Genomic DNA, 22,036 nt, shown 5'->3' with positions numbered 1-22,036 from the left:
TGCTTGAAATAAAATCTACACTGAGTAGAGGGACAAGCATAGATGAGAAGGGAAGAGGAGAGGAAGGAAGGGAAGAAGAGGGGCAGTGGGAAAGGAGGGATATTCTAATTCCAATTCTGTTATTTTGATGTACTGTAACAAGATAATTGGAATTAGAATATTCAACCTCTCTTCCTGCCTCTCTCCTTCCCTTCCTTCCTCTCCTCCTTACTATCCTCTTTCCATCACTTCTTTCAGTGTATATTTCATTTCAAGTAGAACTACTGCAAATAAAATCTACATTGTGAGGAGAGGAAGATGAGGATGTGGGATGATTTTCTTGTCTTGTTTTTAATCCTGTCTTAATTTTGTGCGTTATTAAAATCACAATTGAAAAATTGTGACATGTTTCTCATGTTTCTCTTCAGTAGTAAACCTTTAAAACATTAAATATTGTAATAATGAAACAAGTATATTGTTTGATCAACAAAAGTCAGATTTATTTCAAAATGAAATACTTTGTGGTTTGGGATGTTTAATTCTGCATGTCATCACTCTGGTGGAACAACAGGAGGGCAAAGATTACTGAGGGTACAACACACTTTCACCATTTTGTCTAGTGGCGTGAGTCCATCTGAGGCTGAACAACAAAGTGATATGGGTATGGTTCCTTGCAAAATAGTATACTTATTCCTTACAAGTCCTATAATCCTCTCCACATGGATGCCCACAGCTGCCAGTCCTCTCGATGACTCGATTTCTTCTGGGTGAAGCTGTGCTTTTCCTTTGGTAAAGGCAGGTATCTTGAGTTGTGCATTGACAAGTCCTACAGAATATGCTACATTAAACCCTCTGTCAGCAAGAACCACATCCCCAGGGGACAACAGGTCAAGATATCCACTATGCTCCGTCACATACTTATCACTTGTCCTACCACCCCAACCTTTTGAAACAAAGCTAATGACCCCTTGTGGTGTTATGGAAATGAGATACTTAACTGTATTATGATGTTTATATTGTGAATAGGTTTGTGCACGTGCTCTCATCTCTTTAGGTCTTTCAATGAATATCTCAAAGCAGTCAATAATACTAGTACAATTTTTGAAGTTTTTTCTGTAACACATGGGAAGACTAATTAAAATCTGATCTCTGCTTGGCCACCTTATAATATTACACAGCCGGAAATACATAACATTCAGTGTGTTGTTGAAAACCCTACTAGCAGTTGATGTTGATGTATGAAAACAATGACCTAGGAAAAAAAGTGGTAAATTCATTCTCAAGCGCATTAATGTGAACTGATTAATAGATGCCTTGCAGCATCTATTAATCAGTTCACAGTCTAACGTTCCTGTAGCCTTACGTTTAGACCCTCCTGCTGGATCATTAACTACCTGAAGAACAAATTCCAGGTTATTGTCTACAGGTACATCAGCATTCGACTGTACTAACTCGTCCAAAAAGTCCTCAAAAGCAGGCAGGATCATATTTCCATCATCTGTAACAGTAAATGTGACATGACGATTGAGATTTTCACCCACTAATTCCAGCTGCACAACGTCGTTACGTCTGGTTAAAGATCTTGCGGCGTCGGCTAATTCAATGAGAATACACATGATGTTTGTATAGAATGCTGGAACGTTACCCGGACAGGGCGGCGGGATGGTAAAAGGTCTCCTTATTTCATGGTTTTTAAAACGTTCACGTTCAACAACAACAGTAGGAGGATTTTGTTCAATCTGACCAGAGTTGACTGCTATCTCCTGATTGGAATTACCCCCGTGCTGCACCGCACTGTGTGATGTTGAAGGATTCTGATGACTGTCGGGTGGAGACGGTGTATTTCAATTTTCAAGAATCTGGTCTAATAAGTTAAAATTTTGGTCAGGTGGAGACGGTCTGTTTAATTCTTCAATAGCCTGATCTAATAAGTTTAAAAAGTCACCGTGCTGATCTTCATTGTGGTTGTTAACAAGAGATGATTCATCCTCTAAAACATGTGCAGGTATAGGGATTTTGTTAAGCTCAGCTACTAAATTTTTTATTTCATCCAGGGCAAGTGTGATTCGGTTATCCATTTATATGAGCATAAGAAAAATCAAACAAACCAACAAAAAAACAACAACACAGTGATCAGTTCAGTTTAAAATCACCTTGATGTCACCAAACAGCTTCTGTAACAGAATCTGACATGCTGCCAAAAGCGTTAGGGATGAGGTTTTATTTCGACGGTCCCGTGCGGCCGTAGAAACTTTCTTTCTGCAACGATGCTGTCCGGGTCTGGAACGGATCTGTCCTACCATCAACGTTATCTCTGTAAAGAGAATGAACAACAAAAATTTATATATATTGAAATAAACAAATTAAAGCTGAAAAAAAAAAAGGGGAATTCAAATTAATTCAGTAGGTATGAATTAAACATACCGCTCATTAAGGCTCTCACAAGCGTTGCTCTGGTATGCAGAGCAGAGAGTCGCTGTCTTTTGGCTGGTGTTAAATATTCTGTAAAAACAAACTAAAATAAAATAAAGTTACCTTACACACAGCGCTCATAAATAAACGATAATAATGGTTTTAAAATAAACACGTTTTTTAAGGGGGAAGTGAACCCCTATAACTTTATTACTTGTACGTTTATAAACTAATTTTGAAATACTATAACTTACTCCGGGTCTGTGCGATAAAAGCTCCAGATTTCGCTTCTTGTTGCACTGGACTGATGCGCTTGTGTTGAACGCTGTCCTGATCTTTGAAAAGTGACCTTCTGGTGGGCGGCTTCAGGTTCGAATCTTTGGGTGCATCTGTAAACAGATTTAAATGATATTATTTTATTGAACTATGCTTGCTTAAAATACATATATATATGTTATTGTTCATTTTATTTATTTATTTTTACTCACCTTGCTGCTCCACAGCTGATGGCTGTATTCCAAGTTTGTTATTGGCTTTAGTTTGCTTGATCAAATCAGCTGCTGCTGCTTCTTTCAGAGATACGTTCTCCGTCAAATCTGTAAACAGTTTTATCTGAGTATTAAAACAAGTCTCTAATAATACACATTCACTCTCAAAGAAAACAAATAGTTTTTAGGGCTTACTTTCTGGCCCGGGAGCAGCTGGTAACTTATCCGGTGTGTTTTCAGGGGAAATGATGATAATTTACTCGATCCAACAGGGAGGGAGGAAGACAGAAGTAAAGGAAGACAGAGGTAAAAATAAGGAAGATAGCTCAGGATAACCTAAGCCACTCTAACTATAAGCTTTATCAAAAAGGAAAGTTTTAAGCCTAGCCTTAAAAGTAGACAGGGTGTCTGCCTCACAGACTAAAACTGCACAGCAAATTCATCAGTGTTAAAATGCTGGTGTTAGGCTTTTTCAGAGTGAAGTGTTGATGTATTGGTGTTGATTTTGGTAGTATCAACTCTCCGCTAGTGAAACATAAGAGTGTTGGTGTCAAATCACGGAGTTGACGGTATTTAACACTAATGGGTGACACTTTGAACATCCGGGTACTTGGACAGGTACCCCCCGTGAAGGAATTTGTCAGCAGCCATTTTCTCACACTCACATGGCGCATGAGAAGGAGAGACTGATGAGTAAAATTTCACAAATTAGTCATCATGCCATTGCTACTTTTATTAAAATGTGTTTACGCTGACTCGTTGTTTCTAAATTTGGGGACAGATTCAAATTTATTGGTATTTATAACAAGTCACCGTTTTTTGCAAACTTTAAGCAGACCTGCCCGAACGTTAGCGTTTATTTCATATCATGTTAAGACATCGTGGGTTAACGTTAAACTAAATTCCTCTCTAAAATATAGCTTTGAACAATTTAGGTTAAGTAGCCAATTAATTTTAAATGTTTTTTCTAAACGTCCTCGGTCGTGTAGCGGGTGTTAGGGTTAGGGTTAAGGGTTAGGGGTTAGGGTTAGGGTGAGTTTAGTGGGTTAGGGTTAATATTTAACAGTGTAAGAGTTTATTAGACAACACTGCCTAATGTTAATAATTTTAACTAAATAAAAAGTGTTAATTTAACACTTTGCCAGTGGTTCCCATATAAACCCTGGGAAAGTGTTCATTTTAACTCTGAGGGTGTTAAATTTGCAATTTCAGATTTGCTGTGTGGGAGCTGGTACACAGGAGAGGAGCTTCATAACTAAAGGATCTGCCTCCCATTCTACTTCTAGAGACTCTAGAGGAACCACCAGTAAACCTGCAGTCTGAGAACAAAGTGCTCTGTTAGGAACATATGGAACAATCAGATCTTGGATGTATGATGGAGCTAGATCATTAAGGGCTTTATATGTGAGGAGGAGAATTTTAAATTCTATTCTGGATTTAACAGGGAGACAATGAAGGGAAGCTAAAATAGGAGAAATATGATCTCTCTTTTTAATTTTCATCAGAACTCTTGCTGCAGCATTTTGAATCAGCTAAAGGCTTTTAACTGCATTTTGTGGACATCCTGATAGTAAAGAATTACAATAGTTCAGCCTTGAAGTAACAAATGCATGGACTAGTTTTTCAGCGTCACTCCTGGACAGGATATTTCTAATCTTGTCAATGTTCTGGAGGTGAAAGAAGGAAATCCTAGAAACCTGTTTAATATGGGATTTAAATGACATGTCCTGGTCAAAATTAACACCAAGGTTTTTTACTTTATTACTGGAGGTCAATTTAATGCCATCCAGGTTAAGTGATTGATTAAGCAATTTCTTTTTTAAAGACTGCGGTCCAAAGACAACTTCTGCCTTGTCTGAATTTAGAAGCAAAAAATTTAAAGTCATGAAAGTTTTTATGTCTTCAAGACATGCTTGTAGTCTATCTAACTGGTTGGGCTCATCAGGATTCATGGATAAGTAAAGCTGAGTATCATCAGCGTAACAGTGAAAATTTATCCTATGCGGCCTGATAATTTGACCTATTGGAAGCATATATATAGTAAAGAGAATTGGCCCAAGTACTGAACCCTGTGGTACTCCACAATTAACCCTGGAGTTTAAAGATGATTTATCATTTACATGAACAAACTGGAATCTGTCAGACACATAAGATTTAAACCAGCCTAGCGCTGTTCCCCTGATCCCTACAGCATATTCCAACCTTTCTAAGAGAATATTGTGATCGACTGTATCAAATGCAGCACTGAGGTCTAACAGAACCAGAACACACACAAGTCCATTATCTGAGGCCATAAGAATATCATTAGTGACTTTCAGCAGAGCTGTTTCATCTTTCTTTCTGCTCTCGGAGGAGGACGCTTTTTCTCTGTCTCCCACCCCCTCCCTTATCTGCCCTGCTTCAGCTCTGTGTCTTGTCTTTGGAGCCTCTTCTTGCATATCTTCCAAATTCTTAGTTATGGATTTAGTCAGCTGGTCTCTCAATGCAATTGATCAAATTTTCTCGAGGAGAAGATAGAGTGAAGGAGAGCCCAACTTGTCCGGACTGGACGTTTTTCTCTGGATACACAATAGACTCCTGGCAGAAGTGGAGGATTGTGTGTTTGTCAGTCGAGGATGTGGAAGATATGTATATAATTGGATGTTTGATATCAGGATTTCTGCTTTTTGGAGTCAGCGGTTACCTGGCATATCGAGAAATTCGGAGAGTGTCAGCAGCTGTTCTGGCAATTGTGAGGCTGCCTGGCATGCATGATGGGATCTTCAGGGTGATCAGCACTCACACTAAGATGTTACGTGAGCTGAATCGCAGACTGGATGTGATCCTTACACAGGATCGCAGGCAGGTTGTGGTTCCTGGACTCAGGAATGAAATTAGATAAATCTTGGAGAAAGTTGTTCGCTCGGATCTGGTGAAAGACCAGGAATTTGGCTGTTTGGATTCGCCTTTGAGAAGCACCAGCGAGACTCTCAAGGCTGATGGAAAATTAAGAGTCAGCCTAACCCAAATAATTATTGTTTTTCTGAATCTGGCTCCCCTGCACGGCCTTGATGGCTGGCTATCTTCAACTTCTCCTGGAAGTTATGTAAACATGACGCTCTGCTCCCTCTGCCCCCTCCCTTCCCTGAGGACATCTGTGGACCTGCTCAGAACTTTGTGGCCGGTTGATGAACATTCCAACGAACCATCAAGGACAATGGCCTCTGTGACAGTGCTTCATGGACTTACTTGCACACACACACATGCTCAAGATAAACATATGCACCCCCTCACACAAACTTCACCGTTCCCGGCATGATGTTGTTTTTTAAACTTGTTGCTTCTTTGTGCTGAAGTTTTTTGCAATCTCAAACTGTATCCTGCTAAGGATAAAGTGTGAAATATGATTTTTCCCTCTACATTCCTAATGTGGCCTCTTTTTCATCTAGCTAGGGCAGCGCTTGTGAGTGGGCTGCAAAGCCTCGGTGACCCGTCCCCCCCTTGTCTTGTGTCATGATGAATGTTTGGATGGGTTGTACTGGAATTCTAATTTCCCCTCGGGGATCAATAAAGTATCTTTGAATTGAATTTAATTGAATTCAGTGCTATGATGAGCTCGGAAGCCTGACTGAAACTCTTCAAACAGGTCATTGCTGTGTAAATGCTCACACATTTGATTAGCAACTATTTTCTCAAGAATTTTAGATAAGAATGGAAGATTGGATATAGGTCTGTAATTTATTAAGTCGATCAAGCGAAAGTTTCTTAAGTAAAGGTTTAATTACAGCTTCCTTAAAAGCTTGTGGTACATATCCATTTACTAAGGATAGATTAATCATATCTAAAATGGGGCTGGTAATCAGAGGAAACACTTTCTTAAATACTTTGGTTGGGATTGGGTCTAACATACAAGTTTAAGATTTAGATGAAGCTAATATTTCTGATAACTCAGGAAGCTTCACAGGATCAAAACAGTCCAAACACAGATCAAGTTCTACAGTTATTTCCAATGTTGTCTCACTTGCTGAGGATGAAGTAATCATCTTCGGGAGTATGTCAAACATTTTCGTTTTAATAGAATCAATTTTATTTTGGAAGAATCCCATAAAGTCATGACTGCTGAGAGCTAAGGGAATGGATGGCTCAACAGAGCAATGACTCTGTGTAAGTTTAGCAACTGTACTAAAGAGAAACCTAGGATTATTCTTGTTCTCTTCTATTAATGATGAGAAATTAGCTGTTCTGGCTTGGCGAAGTGTCTTTTTATACAACAGTAGGCTATTTTTCCAGATTAAGTAGGAATCCTCTAGGTGTGTAGAGCGCCATTTTCTCTCCAATTTCCTAACATTGTGCTTTAAAATTTGCAGATCTGAATTAAACTAGGGAGCTAGCCTCCTATTAATGATTACCTTCTTTTTCAAGGGGGCTGCATTGTCTAATGCATCACGCAATGATGAAGAAACACTATGAACAAAAGAATCAATTTGTGAAGGGGAAGAAACAGAATTATTGCCCTCCACTGTGCTTTTCTGTGATAATGAGGAAATCAAAAGTGGAAAAGATTCTTTAAAGGTTGTTACAGCATTGTCTGATAATGATCTACTATAATGAAATTTTCTTTCAGGTGTGGAGTACTCGGTTAAATTAAACTCAAAGGTTATTAAAAAATGGTCAGACAGGACAGGGTTATGAGAGAATATTGTTATGTCTTTACACTCAATGCCATATGTCAGCACAAGGTCCAGAGAATGAAGACAAAAGGTGGGTAGGTTTGTTAATGTTTTGAGCAAAGCCAATTGAGTCTAAGATAGCATTAAAGGCTATATTTAAGCTATCACTTTCAATGTCAACATGAATGTTAAAATCCCCCTCTATAATAACCTTATCTGTATTTAACACTAAATAAGATAAAAGGTCTGAAAACTGATCTAAAAATTGAGAGTAAGGGCCTGGTGGACGGTACAAAACAACAAATGGAAGTGGTTTTAGTGTTTTGCAATTTGGATGAGGAAAACTAAGGATTAAATATTCAAAAGAGTGGTAGCTATTGATTGGTCTGGGACTAGTCAATAAATCGGACTAAAATATGGTTGCTATTCCTCCTACTCGCCCAGTATTATTAAATTATTAACAATTAACAAAAATTATACATTTTGCTGTGGATTTACTGATATTTGGATGTTTAATTTGAACAGTTTTGCATGAGTGAAATTATTGATTTGTCGTGAGAAAAACAATGGTTATTGTTTGAGGACCAATATGCTGCTGTGGAGTGATTTGGTCTATTCTTCAACACACACTCACTTTAAATCATGAACATTCCAGCACTTCTTCTATGCAAGAGGACCTTCGACTGAATTTGATATTTTCTCTTTCTGACACCAGTCAAGAGTTTCCATGGCAGTATGTTTGAGATGATGATCTAGCTGAAAAAATACTTTATATTCAGATTCTCAGATTATCAAAAACATTTTGGGAAATCTTTCCCCTCATTTATCCTTTCTTATGAAGTCTGCCAGTACTATATCCTGATAAACAACCCCACACCCTGACTGTTCAGCCTCCAAACTGTTAGAATTGTGTTTTTGAGGTGATGTGCAGTGTAATTTCTCTTCCAAACATGGTGTGTGTTATGTTGCCCTATAGGACCTTAGTGTTGGTGTCATTAACCAGACTTTATCCTCCAAGTACTTTGTTGGCTGCTCTGCATCAAATGTAGAACAAGCTTCACCATCCTTTTTATTCAGCAGTGGAGTTGTGTACAGTGAGTGTACATAGAGGTCAATGGGGTTAAGTGCATTACTGTTTTCACAGAAAGGCGGTACCTGCCAATGTGAGGTCTTTCTGAAGCTCTCTGCGGGTATTTTCTTTAACGCTTGGACACCTCCTCCGTTATTTTTTAGTTCTGTCAGAAGTCTTGTATGTGGCACAAAGTCTTTGTTGGTTTATGGTGAAAAGGTTAGATATCCCAGCACAAACGAAAATTTTAACGGCACAAACCTGCACAAACGAAGCACTAAAAAATGAGCCCACTCTGGTTCAATTTGGAGTAAAATGGGGGGATGGTGACCTCTGGATGACCTAAAAAATAATCTTTAATATATCAGAAACCAAAACAGCACAAATGAAAATTTCAACGCCACAAACCTGCACAAACGAAGCACTAACCATTCTGTCTATTTGCTGGAATTTTTCAAGTGGGTAGGGTGTCAGCTTCACGCAGCTCCTGCCAAAAACAGATTTTTTATTTTGGCATTTATTAAGTTATATCCATCACAGTACAGTTGCGAGACAGAATGCTTCTAAAATCTAAGCAAGGTTAGTGCAGATAAGTGCTCAAAAGTTTATTTTTACTACTATAGTTTAAAATGTACAGGGGTTGGACAATGAAACTGAAACACCTGTCATTTTAGTGTGGGAGGTTTCATGGCTAAATTGGACCAGCCTGGTAACCAGTCTGCATTGATTGCACATTGCACCAGTAAGAGCAGAGTATGAAGGTTCAATTAGCAGGGTAAGAGCACAGTTTTGCTCAAAATATTGAAATGCACACAACATTATGGGTGACATACCAGAGTTCAAAAGAGGACAAATTGCTGGTGCACGTCTTGCTGGCACATCTGTGACCAAGACAGCAAGTCTTTGTGATGTATCAAGAGCCACGGTATCCAGGGTAATGTCAGCATACCACCAAGAAGGACAAACCACATCCAACTGGATTAACTGTGGACGCAAGAGGAAGCTGTCTGAAAGGGATGTTCGGGTGCTAACCTGGATTGTATCCAAAAAACATAAAACCACGACGGCCCAAATCACGGCAGAATTAAATGTGCACCTCAACTCTCCTGTTTCCACCAGAACTGTCCGTCGGGAGCTCCACAGGGTCAATATATACGGCCGGACTGCTATAGCCAAACCTTTGGTCACTCATGCCAATGCCAAACGTCGGTTTCAATGGTGCAAGGAGCGCAAATCTTGGGCTGTGGACAATGTGAAACATGTATTGTTCTCTGATGAGTCCACCTTTACTGTTTTCCCCACATCCGGGAGAGTCACGGTGTGGAGAAGCCCCAAAGAAGCGTACCACCCAGACTGTTGCATGCCCAGAGTGAAGCATGGGGGTGGATCAGTGATGGTTTGGGCTGCCATATCATGGCATTCCCTTGGCCCAATACTTGTGCTAGATGGGCACGTCACTGCCAAGGACTACCGAACCATTCTTGAGGACCATGTGCATCCAATGGTTCAAACATTGTATCCTGAAGGCGGTGCCATGTATCAGGATGACAATGCACCAAAACACACAGCAAGACTGGTGAAAGATTGGTTTGATGAACATGAAAGTGAAGTTGAGCATCTCCCATGGCCTGCACAGTCACCAGATCTAAATATTATTGAGCCACTTTGGGGTGTTTTGGAGGAGCGAGTCAGGAAACGTTTTCCTCCACCAGTATCACGTGACCTGGCCAGTATCCTGCGAGAAGAATGGCTTAAAATCCCTCTGACCACTGTGCAGGACTTCTATATGTCATTCCCAAGACGAATTGACGCTGTATTGGCCGCAAAAGGAGGCCCTACACCATACTAATAAATTATTGTGGTCTAAAACCAGGTGTTTCAGTTTCATTGTCCAACCCCTGTAAATTTGCAGACATTTATGACAAACGACGAAAGCGTGAAACCGACACTTTCACAGTGAGAACGTCGCAAGTTATATAAGAAGAAAAGGATAAACGAGACACACCTTTGCTGTAATATTGACCATACAAATATAACAGTTTTATTTGTCTTTCTTTTGTTGACTTCAACAGCTAAACCGCCAAGAAAGAACTCTCACAACCAGAAACTCAGCTGACAGGCTGCGTGGACTCCTGCGGCAAGCTCCTCCCCCTCTCACTGCTCGCTCCTCCGCGGGGACGCGCCCGAACTTACCCGATCCGTTTTTGGCAGACCATCACTTTATGGCACAACACCGGTAAGAAGAACACGTGCTTGCTACTAAAGAGTATTTAACAGAAAGGTTGTTAGTTTTCAAGCTAGTGAATAATAGTCCCTAAACATCATTTTACTAAATTTGATAACTAAGTAAAAACCATTAAGCCCCATTTCTCCAGAAGGATTTGGCTCTTTTCCAAAATACTCCCTTAATAATGTTTCTTTAAGTATTATTTTAACAAATAAAGGCAGCTAATTAGACACCGTTGAGAAATGGTCATCCAGAAGGTTGGTTTTATTCAGCAGATCATTCTTAAAACATTATTTTATTAAAATAATATTTTATCTGATTTTGCATTGTGAATGGTTGTCTAAAGCTATGCTGATTATTGCCTAAGTTAGTTTCAAGACTAATATAACTTCATTTCCAGATTCTTCAAGATAATCCTTGGTTCTCAAACATAAACATTGCATGGTAATGTTGCATCACTCTTTCAGTCATGATTTTCAATCATCTTTAATCAACTTGTTTATATTGTACATAGCCATTAGTCTTCATTATTCTTTAATTCTGCTTGGTAGTTTAGTTGGATTGTTTTAGCATAGTAAAGAGTTTGTTGATTAAAATATGTTTGACTTTGAGTTGACTTATTTTTGTTAATAAATTCTTGTATTTTAAGAAATTGTGTGAATTCATTCCATGTGTGTGCAGAGTGTATGCTGTTCAATAATGTCAGAGCTCGTCTCACACCTTTCTATTTTGTCCTAATACCATTGCCTTACTGGGCTGGTATTCACAGGACAACCCTTAACAGACCGAAATATTATTTGATAAAATATTAAATTATTAATATTAAATATTAAATAATATTTACAGTTTCATAATCCCAACAACTGCATAGAGGAAACGCAAAATGTTTTTCTACCCAGGCCTGATTTAAAAGATGCAGCAATTCTAGACTCACTTAAAGTGTTTGTTGATGGCTCAGCGAGCAAAGATTACACTGGGAAAAATAAAGTAGGTTACTCAGTAGTAACCCTGACAGAGACAGCTGAAGCAAAACCGTTACCATCTACATACTCTGCACAAGCAGCAGAGCTTGTAGCGCTAACCAGGGCATGTGAGATTTTTAAAGGGCAGTCAGTGACAATTTATACAGACAGCCAATGTGCTTTTTCAACATTACATGTGTTTGCAGCACAATGTAAAAATAGAGAAATGACAAGTACTGGAAAGGAAATGGCACATGTTAAAACTATTAGAAGCTGTACAGCTGCCAGCGAAATTAGTTGTGTGTAAATGTGAGGTGCATAAGAAAACAGATGACCCAAAATGATGGGAAACACAATCTTGCCTTTTGTTTAGCGTTAACAATACATTGAAAGACATGCCCCAACTACCACACCACACTACCACACTCATGTGAGAAGGAGGAGCTTTGTCAGGACTTGCAAAGAAAAGATTGAAAGAAAAACCCTGTGTGACAGTTTTCGATTCACAGGGCTGTTAAACAGATCAAGTTCATGATGCAGCTTTACGGAGCTCTGGTTCTGTTTCTGACTTTCTCTTCTGGTAAGATTAGATTTAGCTTGTAGCAACTACAGGTCAAATGTCACTGTGAATTTGAAAACGCAAGTAAAGTAAATGTCTTTTTGAAGATTTTCTTTCCTCTCAATTTTCCTCTCTCTATTATGCTTATAACAATCGGTAACTAATCATTCTTTAAACCTCTTAACATGCAAAATATTTCTACATGTGTTTTTGAGGAAAAAAAAGGTATTGTGGTTAATAAACCACTATTATTGTGTGTACCTATATAGGTCTATATGTTTTTATTACATGGAAATTTTTCCTTTCAGACTATGACTGTAAATATGAAGGAAAGTGTTTAGAATTTATTTTCTATGTGTTGCTAATGTTGAAGTGCTGTGTTTCTTATTTAGCTTGTGGACTGAGATGCTACTCATGTACAGCAGCTGATCCGAAGTCCTGCACAGACACCACAGCTTGTTCTGTGTTATTTAACCGATGTTCTTCTCTCAAGATAGGTGAGCTGTTAAATATGTGAGAAGCTTTGCTGCTAGAGCTGTTTACTTTCAAAAAGATTAGAACTTGTTGTATGAGCACTTTGTGGCCATTATACAGTATATAACACTACTGATACGTTTACCTGTTCTGTCTTCGAAGGGACGAATGTGGTAAACAAGGGCTGCATGACCAGCCCAGCATGCATTGCACCTATAACTTGCTGTGAAGGCGACTTGTGCAACGGTGCCGTACCAACTGGTCCTGGTGTCATCGTGCTGCTGCTGTCCTCAGCCCTAATTACGCTCTTTATTTAAGGCTCTAAAATTTTCTTCTTTTTGTGCTTCATTGTTTGGTTTCATCATGCACTCAGGACAAACATGCTGCATTTTTATGAATCATTTAATACATGCTTGACTCTTGTAAAAATGAAACAGTAAAAATATGTGAACCCTGATTGAATGAATTAATAAACTGCTCAGTCTACAAACTGCTATGTTGTAATACTTTTAGTGTAATAAATGAGCTGGCCCTATATTCCTAACATGATCTTTTTAATATCCACACATTTTAATGATTCCTTAAGCAACTTGCATGTTTCTCTTACATTATTCAGGGCTAAAAACGATATCAGTGTTTTTCAGTAGCTGCAAATCTATAAAGTAGTTACCTCTGAATATGCTGGTCAAATGTCCCATGAAGAGATAACAAATCACAACAGATTACTCCATAAATTAAGTAATGTGCAATTAGGAGAAAGTTTGCAGGGGGTAAGTACCATACGTATTAAGGTACTAATGCTCAAAGTGGAATTGAAAGCCAAGGAAAATTGTTGAAATCTGTCAGTATTAAGAAAGCAATTACAAACGTGCAAATTAATATTGGTTGTTTTAGTCTTTGTTGATGACCTGCAAAAAGGCTTCTCATTACCAAGGTATTGCACAAGCATGATGTCATGATTGGTGAAAGCATTAATGTCTGTTCAAAAATGTGGTTTTTAGAGTAGGACCCAAGTGCAGACAGAAACGTGTGAAAAGCGGTGTGAAGGTTTATTCTAAAATACTAAGCAAACTTACAGAGGCCGGCACATGGAGAACATGATGTGAAGCATGGGAAGAACAAAAGAGCAGGACATAGGAACACAAAGAAAACAGGTAATGGAAGGTAAAAGGGTGCATGAAAGTCAAAAGGAACAATCTAGTGGAGTAAAATGAGAACCAATGAAGATATATAATGAGGAAGTATAAAGAATGACAAAGACTGCAGGTGAGAGTAATCAGGGGAATATGTAACACAAACAAAACCCAGGGAAGTATCTAACAAGAAATAACTCTAAAGAACATTACAAAACTAGGAAGCTAAACACATAAGAAAATACCTAACAATAAAGAGCATAGGGAAATGAACTAAACAAGGCAAGATCTTACAAAAACAAGGAGATGATCAAAATACACACAAAAAAGAAAATCAAAACCCAAACGCCTCTAAATCATGACCAATGTCAAGCCTGTAGTTGCAAAACATACACACATGGACAAAATTGTTTTTACCCCTCGGTTAATGAAAGAAAAACCCACAATGGTCACAGAAATGACTTGAATCCGACAAAGGTAATAATGAATAATGAATTCTATGAAAATGAACAAATGAAAGTCAGACATTGCTTTTCAAACATGCTTCAACATAATTATTTTAAAATATAAACTCATGAAACAGGCCTGGACAAAAATATGGTACCCATAACTTAATATTTAGTTGCACAACCTTTTGAGCCAATCAGTGCAATCAAACGATTCCTATAACTGCTAATGAGACTTCTGCACCTCTCAGCAGGTATTTTGGCTCACTCCTCATGAGCAAACTGCTCCAGTTGTCTCAGGTTTGAAGGGTGCCTTTTCCAGTCAGCATGTTTCAGCTCCTTCCAAAGATGCTCAATAGGATTTAGGTCAGGGCTCATATAAGGCCACTTCACAATAGTCCAATCTTTTTCTCTTAGCCATTCTTGGGTGTTTTTAGCTGTGTGTTTTGGGTCATTATCCTGTTGAAAGACCCATGACCTGCGACTGAGACCAAGCTTTCTGACACTCGGCAGCACATTTCTCTCTAGAATCCCTTGATAGTCCTGAGATTTCGTTATATCTGCACAGATTCAAGACACCCTGTGCCAGATGCAGCAAAGCAGACCCAGAACATAACAGAGCCTCCTCCAGGTATTTTTAAAAAATAATTCTGTTGAAGCATGTTTGAAAAACAATGTCTGACTTTCATTTGTTCATTTTCAATTCATTTTTATTAATTATTACCTTTGTCGGATTCAAGTTATTTCTGTGACCATTGTGGGTTTTTCTTTCATTAACCGAGGGGTACCAACAGCTTTGTCCACGTGTGCACTTATGACATTTGTTAAAGACATATTTCTAAACATCTGAAAGCATGGGGCAATAATTCTGAACACAAAAGAACATCCTTTCACCATAAACCAACAAAGACTTTGTGCCCCATACAAGACTTCTGACAGAGAACTAAAAAATAATGAAGGAGGTGTCCAAGAGTCAAAAAAATACTCACAGAGAGCTTCAGAAAGACCTCAAATTGGCAGGTACCGCCTTTCTGTGGAAACAGTGAAGCACTTAACCCCATTGACCTCTATGTTCACTCACTGTACACGACTCCACTGCTGAAGAAAAAGGATGGTGAAGCTTGTTCTACGTTTGCTCCAGAGCAGCCAATAAAGTACCAGCCGGTCCTCAACTTGTTCACCTGTACACATGCAACTGGGGCTTTAAAAAAATGATAAGATTGCTTTATAAAATCTAACAGAAATGCCATAAGTTAATACTGATGGCTCTGTAGTTTAGTGGTTCTATGGGGTCAGCCTTTGACAATTTTGGCATCGGTTTTATGATTGACTGATGCCACTCTATAATAGTGGCATGAAATAATAGAGTTTGAGAAATAGGTTTAAAAGACACTGCAGAAAATGAACTAGAGATAAGGTCTTCAGACCTCCATACATGGGTTGCATGTTTAACCCCCTGCGCCACCAGCACAGCATAAGCTGACAAAACCAAATATAACATTTATGAGTAAATTCCATGTTAGAGAGTTGATTTAATTTAGTTCGTTTATTTTCGCTATTACCACAGCATATTTTAGGTTCAAAGTTAAAAAATAATGCATACTTGCCATCAAGCAAAGCTTCCCTTAAGAAAAGAAGCTGAGCACTCAGAGTAAACCGGCAGCATAAAGATATAATATCATAGAATCTGACAAAACAAAGGAATACCAGAACTATACAAACACTTAGGAGGATGAAGTTTACAACCAGAGGCCTCGCGGTAGCTAGATTTTCTACCAAAATGGGGTTCACACTTAAAACAAGGAAAGCAAGACAGACAAAAAAATTTCCAAAAAAGATACAGAAGGGAAACTTTTCATTACTAAACTGTAGTATATCACTCAAAAGAAGAACTTCACTAAAACATAAATCAACCCACAGACATGAATTCATTTCAACAACCTCAAAACCAAACTGGCATACCATGGCAATTTCAAAAACATACAAAGGTCTCATACTAGGAACAGACAAACAAAGCTCTTTTAACTGAGCAATTTAACAGAAACATATAGGTACAGAAGCTAAACAACCGAGTTTCTTAAAATTCTTTCTTTTTCTTCTCCGTGGGGTGTTCCCGCATCTCTAAACGACTTCTTTGGAAAAAGAATACTTTAGCTGCTGTGGCCAGTTCAGACCTGCCAGCATTTCACAACAAATGAAGTAATCATCTTCGGGAGTATGTCAAACATTTTCGTTTTAATAGAATCAATTTTATTTTGGAAGAATCCCATAAAGTCATGACTGCTGAGAGCTAAGGGAATGGATGGCTCAACAGAGCAATGACTCTGTGTAAGTTTAGCAACTGTACTAAAGAGAAACCTAGGATTATTCTTGTTCTCTTCTATTAATGATGAGAAATTAGCTGTTCTGGCTTGGCGAAGTGTCTTTTTATACAACAGTAGGCTATTTTTCCAGATTAAGTAGGAATCCTCTAGGTGTGTAGAGCGCCATTTTCTCTCCAATTTCCTAACATTGTGCTTTAAAATTTGCAGATCTGAATTAAACTAGGGAGCTAGCCTCCTATTAATGATTACCTTCTTTTTCAAGGGGGCTGCATTGTCTAATGCATCACGCAATGATGAAGAAACACTATGAACAAAAGAATCAATTTGTGAAAGGGCAGAAACAGAATTATTGCCCTCCACTGTGCTTTTCTGTGATAATGAGGAAATCAAAAGTGGAAAAGATTCTTTAAAGGTTGTTACAGCATTGTCTGATAATGATCTACTATAATGAAATTTTCTTTCAGGTGTGGAGTACTCGGTTAAATTAAACTCAAAGGTTATTAAAAAATGGTCAGACAGGACAGGGTTATGAGAGAATATTGTTATGTCTTTACACTCAATGCCATATGTCAGCACAAGGTCCAGAGAATGAAGACAAAAGGTGGGTAGGTTTGTTAAATGTTTTGAGCAAAGCCAATTGAGTCTAAGATAGCATTAAAGGCTATATTTAAGCTATCACTTTCAATGTCAACATGAATGTTAAAATCCCCCTCTATAATAACCTTATCTGTATTTAACACTAAATAAGATAAAAGGTCTGAAAACTGATCTAAAAATTGAGAGTAAGGGCCTGGTGGACGGTACAAAACAACAAATGGAAGTGGTTTTAGTGTTTTGCAATTTGGATGAGGAAAACTAAGGATTAAATATTCAAAAGAGTGGTAGCTATTGATTGGTCTGGGACTAGTCAATAAATCGGACTAAAATATGGTTGCTATTCCTCCTACTCGCCCAGTATTATTAAATTATTAACAATTAACAAAAATTATACATTTTGCTGTGGATTTACTGATATTTGGATGTTTCATTTGAACAGTTTTGCATGAGTGAAATTATTGATTTGTCGTGAGAAAAACAATGGTTATTGTTTGAGGACCAATATGCTGCTGTGGAGTGATTTGGTCTATTCTTCAACACACACTCACTTTAAATCATGAACATTCCAGCACTTCTTCTATGCAAGAGGACCTTCGACTGAATTTGATATTTTCTCTTTCTGACACCAGTCAAGAGTTTCCATGGCAGTATGTTTGAGATGATGATCTAGCTGAAAAAATACTTTATGTTCAGATTCTCAAATTATCAAAAACATTTTGGGAAATCATTCCCCTCATTTATCCTTTCTTATGAAGTCTGCCAGTACTATATCCTGATAAACAACCCCACACCCTGACTGTTCAGCCTCCAAACTGTTAGAATTGTGTTTTTGAGGTGATGTGCAGTGTAATTTCTTTTCCAAACATGGTGTGTGTTATGTTGCCCTATAGGACCTTAGTGTTGGTGTCATTAACCAGACTTTATCCTCCAAGTACTTTGTTGGCTGCTCTGCATCAAATGTAGAACCAGCTTCACCATCCTTTTTATTCAGCAGTGGAGTTGTGTACAGTGAGTGTACATAGAGGTCAATGGGGTTAAGTGCATTACTGTTTTCACAGAAAGGCGGTACCTGCCAATGTGAGGTCTTTCTGAAGCTCTCTGCGGGTATTTTCTTTAACGCTTGGACACCTCCTCCGTTATTTTTTAGTTCTGTCAGAAGTCTTGTATGTGGCACAAAGTCTTTGTTGGTTTATGGTGAAAAGGTTAGATATCCCAGCACAAACGAAAATTTTAACGGCACAAACCTGCACAAACGAAGCACTAAAAAATGAGCCCACTCTGGTTCAATTTGGAGTAAAATGGGGGGATGGTGACCTCTGGATGACCTAAAAAATAATCTTTAATATATCAGAAACCAAAACAGCACAAACGAAAATTTCAACGCCACAAACCTGCACAAACGAAGCACTAACCATTCTGTCTATTTGCTGGAATTTTTCAAGTGGGTGGGGTGTCAGCTTCACGCAGCTCCTGCCAAAAACAGATTTTTTATTTTGGCATTTATTAAGTTATATCCATCACAGTACAGTTGCGAGACAGAATGCTTCTAAAATCTAAGCAAGGTTAGTGCAGATAAGTGCTCAAAAGTTTATTTTTACTACTATAGTTTAAAATGTACAGGGGTTGGACAATGAAACTGAAACACCTGTCATTTTAGTGTGGGAGGTTTCATGGCTAAATTGGACCAGCCTGGTAACCAGTCTGCATTGATTGCACATTGCACCAGTAAGAGCAGAGTATGAAGGTTCAATTAGCAGGGTAAGAGCACAGTTTTGCTCAAAATATTGAAATGCACACAACATTATGGGTGACATACCAGAGTTCAAAAGAGGACAAATTGCTGGTGCACGTCTTGCTGGCACATCTGTGACCAAGACAGCAAGTCTTTGTGATGTATCAAGAGCCACGGTATCCAGGGTAATGTCAGCATACCACCAAGAAGGACAAACCACATCCAACTGGATTAACTGTGGACGCAAGAGGAAGCTGTCTGAAAGGGATGTTCGGGTGCTAACCTGGATTGTATCCAAAAAACATAAAACCACGACGGCCCAAATCACGGCAGAATTAAATGTGCACCTCAACTCTCCTGTTTCCACCAGAACTGTCCGTCGGGAGCTCCACAGGGTCAATATATACGGCCGGACTGCTATAGCCAAACCTTTGGTCACTCATGCCAATGCCAAACGTCGGTTTCAATGGTGCAAAGAGCGCAAATCTTGGGCTGTGGACAATGTGAAACATGTATTGTTCTCTGATGAGTCCACCTTTACTGTTTTCCCCACATCCGGGAGAGTTACGGTGTGGAGAAGCCCCAAAGAAGCGTACCACCCAGACTGTTGTATGCCCAGAGTGAAGCATGGGGGTGGATCAGTGATGGTTTGGGCTGCCATATCATGGCATTCCCTTGGCCCAATACTTGTGCTAGATGGGCACGTCACTGCCAAGGACTACCGAACCATTCTTGAGGACCATGTGCATCCAATGGTTCAAACATTGTATCCTGAAGGCGGTGCCGTGTACCAGGATGACAATGCACCAATACACACAGCAAGACTGGTGAAAGATTGGTTTGATGAATATGAAAGTGAAGTTGAACATCTCCCATGGCCTGCACAGTCACCAGATCTAAATATTATTGAGCCACTTTGGGGTGTTTTGGAGGAGCGAGTCAGGAAACGTTTTCCTCCACCAGTATCACGTGACCTGGCCACTATCCTGCGAGAAGAATGGCTTAAAATCCCTCTGACCACTTTGCAGGACTTCTATATGTCATTCCCAAGACGAATTGACGCTGTATTGGCCGCAAAAGGAGGCCCTACACCATACTAATAAATTATTGTGGTCTAAAACCAGGTGTTTCAGTTTCATTGTCCAACCCCTGTACCACATGAGTGTGGTAAACACTACCACACTCATGTGAGAAGGAGGAGCTTTGTCAGGACTTGCAAAGAAAAGATTGAAAGAAAAACCCTGTGTGACAGTTTTCGATTCACAGGGCTGTTAAACAGATCAAGTTCATGATGCAGCTTTACGGAGCTCTGGTTCTGTTTCTGACTTTCTCTTCTGGTAAGATTAGATTTAGCTTGTAGCAACTACAGGTCAAATGTCACTGTGAATTTGAAAACGCAAGTAAAGTAAATGTCTTTTTGAAGATTTTCTTTCCTCTCAATTTTCCTCTCTCTATTATGCTTATAACAATCGGTAACTAATCATTCTTTAAACCTCTTAACATGCAAAATATTTCTACATGTGTTTTTGAGGAAAAAAAAGGTATTGTGGTTAATAAACCACTATTATTGTGTGTACCTATATAGGTCTATATGTTTTTATTACATGGAAATTTTTCCTTTCAGACTATGACTGTAAATATGAAGGAAAGTGTTTAGAATTTATTTTCTATGTGTTGCTAATGTTGAAGTGCTGTGTTTCTTATTTAGCTTGTGGACTGAGATGCTACTCATGTACAGCAGCTGATCCGAAGTCCTGCACAGACACCACAGCTTGTTCTGTGTTATTTAACCGATGTTCTTCTCTCAAGATAGGTGAGCTGTTAAATATGTGAGAAGCTTTGCTGCTAGAGCTGTTTACTTTCAAAAAGATTAGAACTTGTTGTATGAGCACTTTGTGGCCATTATACAGTATATAACACTACTGATACGTTTACCTGTTCTGTCTTCGAAGGGACGAATGTGGTAAACAAGGGCTGCATGACCAGCCCAGCATGCATTGCACCTATAACTTGCTGTGAAGGCGACTTGTGCAACGGTGCCGTACCAACTGGTCCTGGTGTCATCGTGCTGCTGCTGTCCTCAGCCCTAATTACGCTCTTTATTTAAGGCTCTAAAATTTTCTTCTTTTTGTGCTTCATTGTTTGGTTTCATCATGCACTCAGGACAAACATGCTGCATTTTTATGAATCATTTAATACATGCTTGACTCTTGTAAAAATGAAACAGTAAAAATATGTGAACCCTGATTGAATGAATTAATAAACTGCTCAGTCTACAAACTGCTATGTTGTAATACTTTTAGTGTAATAAATGAGCTGGCCCTATATTCCTAACATGATCTTTTTAATATCCACACATTTTAATGATTCCTTAAGCAACTTGCATGTTTCTCTTACATTATTCAGGGCTAAAAACGATATCAGTGTTTTTCAGTAGCTGCAAATCTATAAAGTAGTTACCTCTGAATATGCTGGTCAAATGTCCCATGAAGAGATAACAAATCACAACAGATTACTCCATAAATTAAGTAATGTGCAATTAGGAGAAAGTTTGCAGGGGGTAAGTACCATACGTATTAAGGTACTAATGCTCAAAGTGGAATTGAAAGCCAAGGAAAATTGTTGAAATCTGTCAGTATTAAGAAAGCAATTACAAACGTGCAAATTAATATTGGTTGTTTTAGTCTTTGTTGATGACCTGCAAAAAGGCTTCTCATTACCAAGGTATTGCACAAGCATGATGTCATGATTGGTGAAAGCATTAATGTCTGTTCAAAAATGTGGTTTTTAGAGTAGGACCCAAGTGCAGACAGAAACGTGTGAAAAGCGGTGTGAAGGTTTATTCTAAAATACTAAGCAAACTTACAGAGGCCGGCACATGGAGAACATGATGTGAAGCATGGGAAGAACAAAAGAGCAGGACATAGGAACACAAAGAAAACAGGTAATGGAAGGTAAAAGGGTGCATGAAAGTCAAAAGGAACA

General features: G+C 38.7%; 2 protein-coding genes and 1 long non-coding RNA gene across 3 annotated transcripts; 2 read left to right on the top strand and 1 right to left on the bottom strand.

Annotated features, from left to right (window-relative positions):
- Window positions 1-375: 375 nt before the first annotated feature.
- LOC124878391 lies at window positions 376-3,959 on the bottom strand. The gene is made up of 5 exons (XM_047382316.1): window positions 3,075-3,959; window positions 2,880-2,987; window positions 2,646-2,780; window positions 2,404-2,494; window positions 376-2,293 (listed from the first exon to the last, which is right to left on the bottom strand). Exon 5 carries the CDS (start codon window positions 1,593-1,595, stop codon window positions 531-533), a length of 1,065 nt encoding a protein of 354 aa, XP_047238272.1. The 5' UTR covers window positions 1,596-2,293; window positions 2,404-2,494; window positions 2,646-2,780; window positions 2,880-2,987; window positions 3,075-3,959; the 3' UTR covers window positions 376-530.
- An 8,267-nt stretch (window positions 3,960-12,226) lies between these two features.
- On the top strand, window positions 12,227-13,309 carry LOC124878479. The gene is made up of 3 exons (XR_007040785.1): window positions 12,227-12,366; window positions 12,738-12,842; window positions 12,982-13,309. It is a non-coding gene; the product is annotated as an uncharacterized LOC124878479 (long non-coding RNA).
- Window positions 13,310-20,248: 6,939 nt separating this feature from the next.
- Window positions 20,249-21,331, top strand: LOC124878470 (lymphocyte antigen 6G-like). Its single transcript, XM_047382422.1, has 3 exons — window positions 20,249-20,388; window positions 20,760-20,864; window positions 21,004-21,331. Exons 1-3 carry the CDS (start codon window positions 20,340-20,342, stop codon window positions 21,156-21,158), a joined length of 309 nt encoding a protein of 102 aa, XP_047238378.1. The 5' UTR covers window positions 20,249-20,339; the 3' UTR covers window positions 21,159-21,331.
- Window positions 21,332-22,036: the final 705 nt, after the last annotated feature.

Source organism: Girardinichthys multiradiatus, chromosome 12 (genome assembly GCF_021462225.1).
Source record: "Girardinichthys multiradiatus isolate DD_20200921_A chromosome 12, DD_fGirMul_XY1, whole genome shotgun sequence".
Classification (NCBI taxonomy): domain Eukaryota; kingdom Metazoa; phylum Chordata; class Actinopteri; order Cyprinodontiformes; family Goodeidae; genus Girardinichthys; species Girardinichthys multiradiatus.
This window is presented reverse-complemented; position numbering and strand designations above follow the sequence as displayed.